The following is a 13,538-nucleotide window of genomic DNA, read 5'->3' as shown; positions in this document are numbered from 1 at the left end:
TAAAAGATGGTTCGGTCATCATCCAAAGTGAAGGGTATATGGCAGGCCATGGGAAATATTCCACGATCCGTTCGAAACAATTCATACCATTATTCTGAAATTATTTTGTATTGACAATTCTGATTGTTGGAACGAGGTTAAGATCACATATATTCCCACTAACCATTTTCACTTCTATGCAGTGACTGGAGTAGAACGCCGCGGGTAAACCGTGGACTCTCGTGCCGTCCATCGCCTATTCTAGAACTTTCGTACCTTGTGTATCAGCAGTTCGGAACCGCACACCTTACCATTGAGCCACCTGCCCAATGGTTCGTCCTTTACAAGTATGCTTGGGTTTTTACGTGGTACTTAACAATTTTCCAGTCATTTGACGACAAGGAATTATTCGGCGTGTGTGTACAAAATATATACTGTCCTCTTATGACTGGCGAGTCCATGTCGCCAAAGTGCTTCACCAATGAAGTATCGTGTCTAAGACACCCTGCACAGTCACATTATACTGACACCGGGCCAACCAGTCCTGTTTCCATGTTCTCCGGGTTTGATCCAAGATCTCCGGACTTCAAGGCGGACGGTCTTTTTGGCCACCGAAACAGTTCTAATCCTTGAAATTTGAGAAGATCATTAAACACATTACCAGTCAGCCCCGAAAGCTTACCACTAAAGGGAACCCCTTAATCTTGTGTCTCTTCCATCGAAACTTCTGTAAAGGCCCAACTTTAACATTATAATCTACACCATTAGTGAGATATAATGAGACTGTTGAGGGTATAATAAAGAGCGATAAACAAATTTTAAGTTAAACTAATTTTTAATAATTCCAACTTTATACAATATCATGATCATAATCGAAAAATTCACAGTTTGAAGACTCAAAAAAATATTGCAAACATCTTTGCTGTACAATGGACAAAGGCAGTATAGGTGATCCGCATGTGCCAAAACTTCAGGCTGAAGGTGGAGTGACGAACATTTTAAAGTAAATCACTAAGTAACATGATGGGAAGACACAACATATAGGGAAATGGAGCAGGACAAATCTAACAACGGGATGGATAAAATGCAACACATAATAAATCTTCTATGGTTATTTTTAAAATACATTTACAGGTTGTTGAGACAAACATATGGGTAGATTAAAAAGAATGATACAACCGGTAGACTTCTATGTAGGACGAACTAACCCCTCTGACCAGGGTTGTTTGAAGAGGCAAGTGAGAAATACCAAATCCATATATTTAGTTGGGTAACGTATATGTAAGTATACCAGGCAACTTTCCATAACTTTCATAATGTACCATATTTTTAGCACTCTTACAACTTCATAAATGTCACTATGGTTTGGTACCCTGGACAGAAAGTGCCCCAAGGTAAAATAAGGTGAGACGGTCGATCAAATCTCCAAAGTCATACTTTTCTATGTTATCTGCATTATGTCAACAGTAAAGGATACATGCAAAACCGATAGCTCATGGAAAAAGGCTCTACTACCTTGACAGTCAGTCATTCCCATATATTTCCACAAAGAACACCTTAAATCAAAAAACTGTGAACTACTCACAACCTTCAGTAGTATGTAAACTCTACGTAACACTACACGGAGCCAAGTAGGATGCCAGAACAGGGCTGTAGTAAACAGCCAACATGAAAAATAGTTTCCGGGTTTCATTTACTTTACTGAAAGATATGCAACATCTGGTATAGTAAAAGTCAAAGCACGTAAAAACACCACAACAGTACACATACAAGTAATTTAATATGCCATTGATTTCTGCTTATATACTTCCATACCTTGACAGACTTATTCTACAGGCTTTAAAGATATATCAAGATGAAGAACTCTGCTAAAGATCTATCCATTATTAAGAATTCTCTTAAATTACCATGTACAAAGACACTGTTTATCTATAAACAGCGTGTAATATATATCATACCTTGAATATATGTACATAACTCATTCACATACATGTACATGTATAGTTGGTTAATCCAATGACCCTGTACATAATTCATCCTATTTACAACGAAGAACAATACACACGTATGTTACAGTCTGAAATAGAAACAGGTTATGACTCAAAAGTGCTGGAAGAAGTGCGATTTAGAGCCTCTGATGGGCTCACAAATTTGACACAGAACCTTATTTTTTCAGCCAAGGAAGCGACTGGAGGTGGATTTGAATTTAAATCTAACAATCTGATTTAAAGCATAATCAATTACTGATACAGGCATATTTGGGGAAAAATATATAACGGAAATTAAACTGATGGACTGAAAAGAAAAGATGGATAAGTGGTCTGATGACTTGAACACATGTGAATATGCATATTAATACTCAAATAACAAGAAAAAAAGGTGAATATATACCAACCTTACTTTGAAACACAAGCAATGTCTGACACTATAATACTTCTATCTGTCACAGCTGGGATAACAAAAGGGATACTTCTACATGTAACTACATGTAATACTCAGCATCCAGGTTTTGTATTACTTCTTCATTGTAAAGAATTCAACTGAACTCAGTGATTGAAATATTTTTCCTGTGTCTGGGTAGTGGTCTCTTTTCAGAAGCACCATTCAACTATAAATATGGCAAACCTAACAGGTACAGCACCACTAGTATAAATATTCAATTACAGGAAATTTATTTGATTTGACTGGTTTTAATGTCTCACTCAGAATTTTCACTTATGTGACAATGGTCATCTTTATCATTATGGGTGGAGGAACTTGGAGTGCACTGTCTAACTCCTCACCCACCATGACTTGAAATAAAAAGTCAAAACCTAACCACCTCCTGAATTTACCAAGTAAAGCAGCCAGAATTCAATCCGCGAGCTGGTTGGTACAGCTGATTGGCTATGGAAAGCTTTAGCTCAAGGAGCCCTCAATATTCCTGATACTGCTTCAAGAGGAAAATTAAAAGAAACTATTAAGTGTGAGAAAAAAGTGTTTTGATATCTATCAGGTCTGGAGATCTTTAAATATTTTGTGACATACAGCATTTTTCCCTAAAACATGTGAGGTGGATAAGATTTAAAGTCAATTTAAGTGAAATGTTTGTGAACACTGAGCAAATAAAATGATTTTCGACAAGCTCAACGCACATCATCTGACCGAAGTAATCATCTCGCATGGATAAACTGACAACCGTACCGAATATGATTTCATACCACAATAAAAAAAAAAACAAAAACACAGGATTTGATGCGTCAGAATTACATTAAGCAACCTGTTTTAGGGTTACTCTAGTCGAATGTATAAACAATACATGCTGAATACACCACCAATTGGCTCACTAGTCCACTATGCTTGTATCTTGGCTAGTGGGCAAGTGATTTATAGAGATAGAAGACTTGATTTAGCATGAGACATTGCCACCTTTATCACTGTGACTTCTTTTCTGTAGCAGTGTCTTTTTTTATCATCGCCCTGTTCATCCTCAGTATCTGTATAGTCCGCAGGCTGTTCTCCAGGACGCAGAAGCTTACCAATGTATTCATACTTTTCTGTAAATTGACACAAAATATAATGTTTATGAATACAAAATCTGTAATGCTTGAGTTTTACAATGTTTCATACATTCTATTCTGCTGAAATTTGCATGATGGTGGTTTGTTAGTGAATGTGGAAATGATACAAACCGCCCTATTCCAGCCAACTTTTGAAGGAGCTGTGTGTGTGTGGTGGGGGTGAGAGTGCACTTGTACAATGTCAGCTCTCATCAAGAGATAAAGAGAGAGTGACAAGTCCCCCCCCTCCACCCTTTGCAGCAGGTATACAATATGTCCTCTCTTTGGAAAATTACATGGTCCCAATGATCACAGTGTTTAACAAGAAAGAATGAATGATTACAGCCTAACACCACCCTGGCAATCTCTCAGCCGTACTGCGGCGATGTTTAACAAAGAGCAACTTGAGTAATTTGACATTTATGTTATCTTCAGGCAGAATAATCTTTCTGTCAAGTCTACAATATGAAAACAGATAAAAACTAGATGGGTTGACAGACTGACTCCAATATAACATAAGAATCTGCATTAATAATGGGCCCGTTCTCATATAAATATACCTAAGAACTGCATCTCCCATTCTCGAACACTTTCCATCTGCATCGTGTTCAGGTCACTTAAATCATCAAATTCATCCTTGATGGCTTCTTCACTGAGAGAGAATGTGGCCAGTCCCCTGGAGGCGTCTCTCCCTGCGAACACTCCATACGGCCCACCTGAAAACAGAAAACATACACAAATACAGACGGGATATATCATATCTTTAACAGTTTACAAATGCATCAACTCCATTTTCTTAATTAAGACTAAATAATGCAGAGGAGGAGAACTCTCAATCTGATGTTCCATGCAGAGCTTAGGGTCTCATTTTCAGTGTAATTCAATATACAGATGCAGGTAGCTACACATGTATACATATCTACTTCATTCAAATAAATTGAACTACATCATCCAGTTAAAACTTGAAACTGAAGGCATGATCAACAACAATAGGTCACATCTTGCAACAGCCCAGGGTGGCCACTGATTACCACACCTAATGTGAATCATAACTGGAATCTAAGCCACTATATCTTACCACTGGCTAAATTCTAAAGAACTCAACAAGAGATGTACCATTCTTTGTCACTACTTTCTGTCTGAGTGTCTGCAAAATCTAAATGAACATTTCTATCACCAGTTATACTTACAGTATGTTCTCTAATGTTAATGTGATTCATAATACCGATAATAAAACCACTATGTATTCTATTCCAATGTGTATTACAGCTGGGCCCCATTGCCTGACCAATTGATTTGTGTTGTACATGACACTAAAGAATATTTATTGCCTCAGATGACCGAAAGAGCAAAAATTGAGTGAAGAAAACTATGATGAACCACAGTGTGCCTCCAGCTACCAAACAAACCTGACATAAACGGGCAGTTCACGCAAGCTTCTGTGCATGCATGATGACAATGCGTCACAATATGTGACAATGTGTACACAAGATTTCATCAAACAAAAGTAATACTGTCATAGTAACAAAAAAAATTTAACCTGATACTGACGCATTGTGGCATATCACCATACCAGGTTTGTTTCATAAAATCTTTCCATTATTAAACGATTTACACAGTACTAGGTCTGCATGACACACTGGCACCACATGAATGCAGCTGTTGCACTCACTTCAATTTTTAATAATGGTATATATATGAACAATATTGTTTAACACTACATTGTCTGTTGATCAATCACGAAAGTACATAAACCTGCAATACTGAATGTAATTTCTGTGTCACAGAAGTACACGTGCTACTTTTAGATTGGTTTAAGGCTATAACAGACTTGGCCTACTGCCTGGGTACGCTTAACTGTGTCGATCTCGGATTAAACAGGTCACGGTGAACTTATTGAAGGGCGTATTTATCTCGTCATGATTAAAATATTTACATTCACACAGTACGACACAAGTTCACTGTGACCCAGGGTTCAGTTTCTAGGCGAATAACCATGCTGCATGATCATCAGATTCTGTATATGCGTGTTCCACTGTCATAATAATGATGTAAACCTAAAGAAAGATGAGCTATGTCTGCATTTTGTTGCAGATGTTTGCATAGCACTGCTTCGCATCTGTCGACAAACTTCGCAGAGATTGATTCGAAAATCCTAAGTACATCATCATACCTGGCCCGTAAAATCTCTTGCCTCTCGTCACATCGAACACTTTGTTATTGACAGCGATCAAAAGACGACCGTCTTTCCCTTTCCCATCATACTCCCGTAGCTGTTCCAGAGTGAAATCTCTTTTCTTCATGCGCGGAAGTTGAGGTTGAACAGGTACTGGTGGGGGTTTTGCTCTTCTACCGGCTATGATTTTGTAGAGCAAATATGCACATATTGCTAACAGTCCAATGTTAAGAGGGCTAGTAAAGATCTCCTTCATAAGAGACGATAAAACACCGTCACTGCCCGTGTTGTTGTCGCTTCCCTCCGCCATTTTGACACACACGTTTGGGATGTAGCAAGTAAAGGTGAAGGACTCAGTGCAGGTCAAAGGCCAGCAGGCAACTGAGCCAATCACAGACGTGGGCGGCACATTTAGCCGGTTAGGCGGTCGACTTCTATGTCTGACAGATGTTAACCTACAAACCGTCTGTCTGTAAGACATTGCAACACCTGCCATCCAGATACCTTAATTTATAGCCGCCCTCTTGTTTTTTGTTATGATTCATTATAAAAACATATATTTCATGACTTTTACGAACAATAACTCAATTTTAATGGTAATGAAGCGTACTGTACACCTGTACTTCACTAAAGTACATGTATGAAGGACTGGGACTACATGTATCTAGACTATACTATATAGGCCCTCATTTTCCAGACTACAAGGCGTGTTTTTATACGTCTCTGTACGAACACCGAAACCACTGTCACAGTGAACTGGGAATATTTCTTATTTCAAAATTTCGACCTCTATAATAAAGTCAAATTTTCAGAAAAAAGACGAAATTCTCGTTTTTTTCTCCCCACTGTGGCAAGGCTTGGCAAAGCTGCTATGATGATATAGTCTAATACGCATATTATTTCTTCTGCTATAATGCGTTTTGTTGACATTCTTCGAGCAGTGTCTTGTTCTTGCGGCGTCGGCCTCGTGTGTCTTGGCTGTAGATTGTTCTGGAGCAATGATTGTGTGTATAGGCAGTTGTTAAAGCTGCAACAGATTTTCCCCAGCTGCAGCTGTTATCGGTCATTCACTGAATAGGACTGAATAGGACTGAATTGGGCGTGCCAGGATAGGAACACAATATACGTTCTATTAATGGAACAGCGTTTGTATTTAAAAAACAGCTGGCTTTAAATTCATGTTGACTATGGTCCTGCATACTCATTCAATATTCACGGTATACACTCAAAAAATGAATCTGTTAAGTTGAACATGAATTTTCCAAAATCTAAGTAAATTAGGCAATGTAATTCAATTTGGACCCGTCGCAGCTATCTCAATAACTCACATCAGTCCAACGCATTGACAATCTTTAGCGTACCGTTGTATTTAGCCATTACTTTTAATACCCAAACAATTACCCATATAGCTAAATACAATGTACAGTAAAACGATGCGATGAAAAGACTTTTATATTAACCACCACCTTATTCTCGATTGCCCACACATTTGCCCATCCACAATGACATGTGTATCAGAGGTACACAAATATAGGCCCTATACACAAATCCCTGTGGATATGTTATATGAACTACACAATTTGTGTACTTCTGGTACGCAAGATCATGTTGATATGCATTTTTGCCACAACTGTGTACCACTAGTACGAAGTAGTTTTAAAAACTAAGGCCAGTAAAGGGATATAGAATCTATTTTTGAATGGTTAATATGACAGATAAGTATTGTCAGAATAGGGGAGGGAACAAGGGTATAGGTACGGGTCTAGGTATGTCCAGGCTATGCTTAGCCCAAGCCGAAGGCATGGGACATTTATTCAAGCGTGACCAAGGCTGAAGGCTTTAACCCAGGAAACCCTTTGCCCGCTGTCATCAAATCAGTGTTGATTCTGTATCCTTTTAAATATGGAAAGGATTACATATATAAAGCAACACAATGTACATTGAAATGATGCAATCAAACGCTTTTATTTTATGGGACAAGCTTATTACTATATAATAATTTGAATCACTGGCCGCCGTCGTATAAGTGAAAATATTTCTGAGTTCGGCGTAAAACACAAATCAAATAAGTAAATAAATAAATAAATAAATAAATTTATATCACTATTGCGTGCAAAACGCATGCAAAATTTGTCTTATTGGCTGTACAACATTCGTTGTCATATTTCTAAAATAAAGACCATTATTTATGTATTGACTTCATCGATGAAAATTATTATATATAATAAGGACTATATACATCATAAGATTAAACAGAAGACGGTGCATATGGGTCCTCCGAGAGCAAAATCCGCTTCATTTGAATATACTGCCGGTATGTATGTGCAAGGGCTCGCCAAATACAATGTATATGCACTCACGCTTGCAAAAGATGGTACCGTATGAATTTATTCATATGTGTATATAGGCCTAGTCTCCCTGAAACTGACTGTTTTTTTTCTCGACATTTTGTAAAATGAAAGGTTGACTGTTTTCATATATCTTTATGTGACATTTACTACAATGTTATCAGCATTTTGCAAAGTCCTTAATTGCATGGTATTTACCAGTAAGAATTGTTTACAAAATCTGCGAGGAGATAGCTGGGTTCTCAGCGCTTTAGTCCACGGTTCTCCCTTGGCACTCAGCAAAAGGGGGTGACTATATAGGTATGGCTTGTAGGTCCCTATTCACTAACACTATATATCGCTGCATGGGTAGTGTTCCTTGACAGGTAATTTATCATAAATACTGTAAGTGACTATTTGACAGACCTGTCTGTATGTACATGTATATACAAATACACACAGAATACATAAACAAATGGGCCACTCCGGTAGCGTATAATGGTTAGAGCGTCCGCCTCGAAGTCGGGAGGCCAAAGACTCCAAAAATGGCGCTTGCTGCTGCCTCGCTTGACTCTCTGCGTTGAGAGGCTATAGTCCCGTGTCAGTTTATCGTGACTGGGTTGGATGTCATATCTGGATCCTTCGGCATGATACTTCAGTGGGAACAACACTTTGGCGACATGGACCCGCCCTGCCACAATATATGTACATACACCTAATGACTCCTCGTCGTCATATGACTGAAACAGTATTAAGTACGACAAGAAATCTCAAGTATGCATACATATATGGGGTTATGATAAAAAGTTATCGCTTCAATGATTTTCGTCGTTTTGTTTTTCTTCATCATCCTGAACTCCATGCCTGTTGCACATTATCCAGACATTCAGTACGATCCGAGACACCTTTGCTAATACTGGAGAATTCAGATGTTGCGTAAAGACGGTCTATAATATATAATGCGCTCATGCAGGTGATCTGACAAAGCGTTCAGTTCGTGGTAGCTGTCTGCGCCATACATATACGGATCTTTGAGAGTACGTATGTACCTAAATCTGCATAACGTCATAATTTCATTGATTATGCTAGCCAGCATGTGTATGGCTGCAAGCATGAATTACATTTCACACACCATGTGCATGCACGTGTACATATGGTTTATACCGTGCGACCGTTTCGGATTTTTCAAAAAGTCCCAAGCAGGGCATTCGGGATCATATGCATATTAAACTGGCGGAAAATATAATAAAGCAGTAAACAAGCTGACAGCACACTTGACAGCTTGTGTGTAGATCTTTAAGATAAGACATGATTAAACTGAACGTGGTTTTTCACATCCTGTAAGTTATTTAAAACAATGCAATAACCACTTAAATTTATTTATTTATTTGATTGGTGTTTTACGCCGTACTCAAGAATATTTCACTTATACGACGGCGGCCAGCATTATGGTGGGTGGAAACCGGGCAGAGCCCGGAGGAAACCCACGGCCATCCGCAGGTTGCTGGCAGACCTTCCCACATACGGCCGGAGAGGAAGCCAGCATTAGCTGGACTTGAATAACCACTTAAATATGCTATATATGACTATATATGCTTTTAGCATAGGTCTATATGCCTGACAGAAACACTGGTAGCATTTTGTAATCTTTCGTGAATTCAGGCATATAGGCCCACATCTTCTCATGAATGTAGGAATTGCATACATTCTCTATGCATATGCCTACGTGTAATGGTTGCATGGGAAAACTAAGATGAGACGTCTGTGTCTCACATATATTTTATATATATTTTAGGAGAACTAAAATATTTTCTGCAGAAACCAATTGAACATTGACTTGTGATTCTTTTCCTTTTACGATTCATTTCTGCAGTAATGCAGTATTAATAGTTAATACAGCCGCACTAGGATCAAGGGAGGCCACCTGTTCACAGCAATAATTATGAACAGTTTTTGGTGTTAGCTCCCCTTTATTTGTCGACAATATATTCATTCAATAGCAGTCAAATATAAACAGATTCCTGTCAAATTGATTTTAATCACTGTTCATTAAAACTACTTTTAAATACAAGGCCCTATATATCTTATTAATATATGTTCTCCAAAACCAACAGTGTAGCCTAAGTGTATGATAACACAGTCTAAATGGATACATCTGCGTTTGCTCACAGTGAGACACCACCTCTCATTAGCTTTGGTCATACAGATACACCACCTCTCATTAGTTTTGGCCACACAGATACACCACCTCTCATTAGTTTTGGCCACACAGATACAACAGCTCCCATTGACTGGTCACACAGACGCATCACCTCACATTAACTTTGGTCACACAGATACATTACCTCAAACTATGTGTTGGTCACACAGATACACCACCTCTCATTAGCTTTGGTCTCACAGATACACCACCTCTCATTAGTTTTGGTCATCCAGAGACACCACCTCTCATTAGGTTTGGTCACACAGATACATTACCTCAAACTGTGTGTTGGTCACACAGACACACCACCTCTCATTGGCTATGGTCACACAGATACACCACCTCTCACTGGCTATGGTCACACAGATACACCACCTCTCATTAGCTATGGTCACACAGATACACCACCTCTCATTGGCTATTGTCATCCAGAGACACCACCTCTCATTAGTTTTGGTCACACAGACACACCACCTCTCATTAGTTTTGGTCACACAGATACATTACCTCAAACTATGTGTTGGTCACACAGATACACCACCTCTCACTGGCCATGGTCACACAGATGCACCACCTCTCATTGGCAATATTCACACAGATACACCACCTCTCATTGGCTATGGTCATCCAGAGACACTACCTCTCATTAGTTTTGATCACACAGATACACCACTCATTAGTTTTGGTCACACAGATACATCACCTCTCATTAACTTTGGTCACATAGATTCACCACCTCTCATTAGCTTTGGCCACACATAGACGCCACCACTCATTAGCTTTGATCACACAGATACACCACCTCTCATTAGTTTTGGTCATACAGATACACCACCTCTCATTAGCTATGGTCACACAGAAACATCACCTCTCATTAGTTGTGGCCACACATAGACACCACCCCTCATTAGTTTTGGCCACACAGAGACACCACCTTTCATTAGCTTTGATCACACAGAGACACCACCTCTCATTAGTTTTGGTCACACAGAGACACCACCTCTCATTAGCTTTTGTCACACAGATACATCACCTCTCATTAACTTTGGCCACACATAGACACCACCTCTCATTAGCTTTGATCACACAGATACACCACCTCTCATTAGTTTCGGTCACACAGATACATCACCTCTCATTAGCTTTGGTCACACAGATACATCACCTCTCATTAGCTTTGATCACACAGAGACACCAACTCTCATTAGCTTTGGCCACACAGATACACCACCTCTCATTAGTTTCGGTCATACAGATACACCACCTCTCATTAGTTTTGGTCACACAGATACACCACCTCTCATTAGTTTTGGTCACACATATACACCACCTCTCATTAGTTTCGGTCATACAGATACATCACCTCTCATTAGCTTTGATCACACAGAGACACCAACTCTCATTAGTTTCGGTCACACAGATACATCACATCTCATTAGCTTTTGTCACACAGACACATCACCTCTCATTAACTTTGGCCACACATAGACACCACCTCTCATTAGCTTTGATCACACAGCTACACCACCTCTCATTAGTTTCGGTCACACAGAGACACCACCTCTCATTAGCTTTGGTCATACAAATACACCACCTCTCATTAGTTATGCACTACATTAGTCACACAGAATCACGTGCCAGCCCTCATCAGTTTTGTACTACATTACTCACACAGGAACACGTGCCAACCCTCATCAGTTTTGTACTACATTACTCACACAGGAACACCTGCCAACCCTCATCGGTTTGCACTACATTAGTCACACAGAATCACGTACCAACCCTCATCAGTTTTGTTCTATATTAGTCACACAGAAACACGTACCAACCCTCATCAGTTTTGTACGCTATTGGTCACCACACTGGTCATACAGAATGAACCCTTATCAGTCCTGTAAAACATTGGCCCCTCACTAACACAGCCGTAGCCATAGGGTTTGTACAACAATAGTTCCAATCTTTTGTGGGCCTAATTGGTTTTGTGTTTCATGGGAACAGACAGAGATACCATCCCTTATCGGTTTTGCATTAATATAACTAGATAGAGATACCAACCCTCATAGATTCTCTATTACAGTGGCCAGACAGAGATTTCAACACTTATAGGTTCTGTATTACAATAGCCGTATGCGGGAAGGTCTGCCCGAAACCTGCGTATGGTCGTCGGTTTCTACTGGGCTCTGCCCGGTTTTCTCCCACGATAATGCTGGCCGCCGCCGTATAAGTGAAATATTCTTGAGTACGGTACAAACCACCAATCAAATAAATATATATTACAAGAGCTAGATGGAGATACCAACCCTTATCGGTTCTGTAATACAGTGGCTAGATGGTGTGGCGTATAGGAAAGAATTTAAAAAGGTGGTAGGGGAAAATATCACAGAATATTATTTGTGAAAACCAAAGAGAATCTAGATCCATACTGTATAGCCAAAGTTATAAATAAATAAAGTTATAAAGAAATAAAAATCATCCGTGGAGATACAGGTACTTTTTGTCTGTTTCATGAAGAAGTAAAGATTTTTATCTAGTATTTGTTACTCATGTTGATAGAGTAAATGTTGAGGAGTTCTAACGTTAGGAAGTGGCGCTACAATATATATATTGCATTTCCAGTAAGATAAAATTCTTTTTGGCAGGTAAAAGGTGTGGGAGAGGGGGCAAGTATATTTGGGCCACATCTACTTGAAACGTGAGGGGGTTTCCCCCTTTCCCCCTGATTCCGAACCCAATGCATCCCTTACAAGTTTTTCATTATAATGGTAGCATCATCCCTCATGTGGGTCAGGGGATGTATCAACATTTATGTTTATTCGTGTTTTTTACATCATCTTGGTGATTTATGAACAGGTGCGATCAAAGCGCGACTAACATATCTACATGTATATTTGTATTTGACCTGAAAGTACCACGCGCAGACGATGTGGGCGGGGAACCGAGCGTAGTGTAATTTAAAACAAAATCATGCCCGAGGCTTTATTAAAGCTGTCACATTTGGTGATAGGCGCTCTAAATTATACGTCCAGAAGGGGAAAAATAGATCTGTTTCTCTAAAGTAGAACTTTTTGGAATTATTTCGATCAGTTCACCATGAAATTGACCAGCAGACAGATCACAGTGCCAACATACTTATAGTACTCACACCAGATATGGAAACCACCCAACGTGTTCTGACACTATGTGTACCAGCACGTGGTTTGTTCCGTTATGCTGACCATCACCACATACAGCACGGACCGTTGTAGATTAGTGAAGCGAGAAAGGCGCGCTATTTTGTTTTTAATCGAAGTTAAAGCGAAATGTTATCAAGTGAG

General features: G+C 39.3%; 1 protein-coding gene across 1 annotated transcript; it reads right to left on the bottom strand.

The window, feature by feature from the left end:
- Positions 1-816: 816 nt before the first annotated feature.
- Positions 817-6,004, bottom strand: LOC135472565 (membrane-associated progesterone receptor component 1-like). Its single transcript, XM_064752121.1, has 3 exons — positions 5,692-6,004; positions 4,079-4,234; positions 817-3,515 (listed from the first exon to the last, which is right to left on the bottom strand). The coding sequence occupies exons 1-3, from the start codon at positions 6,002-6,004 to the stop codon at positions 3,346-3,348; spliced, it is 639 nt and encodes a 212-aa protein (XP_064608191.1). The 3' UTR covers positions 817-3,345.
- Between the last annotated feature and the right edge of the window lie 7,534 nt (positions 6,005-13,538).

This window comes from Liolophura sinensis, chromosome 8 (genome assembly GCF_032854445.1).
Source record: "Liolophura sinensis isolate JHLJ2023 chromosome 8, CUHK_Ljap_v2, whole genome shotgun sequence".
Classification (NCBI taxonomy): Eukaryota; Metazoa; Mollusca; class Polyplacophora; order Chitonida; family Chitonidae; genus Liolophura; species Liolophura sinensis.
This window is presented reverse-complemented; position numbering and strand designations above follow the sequence as displayed.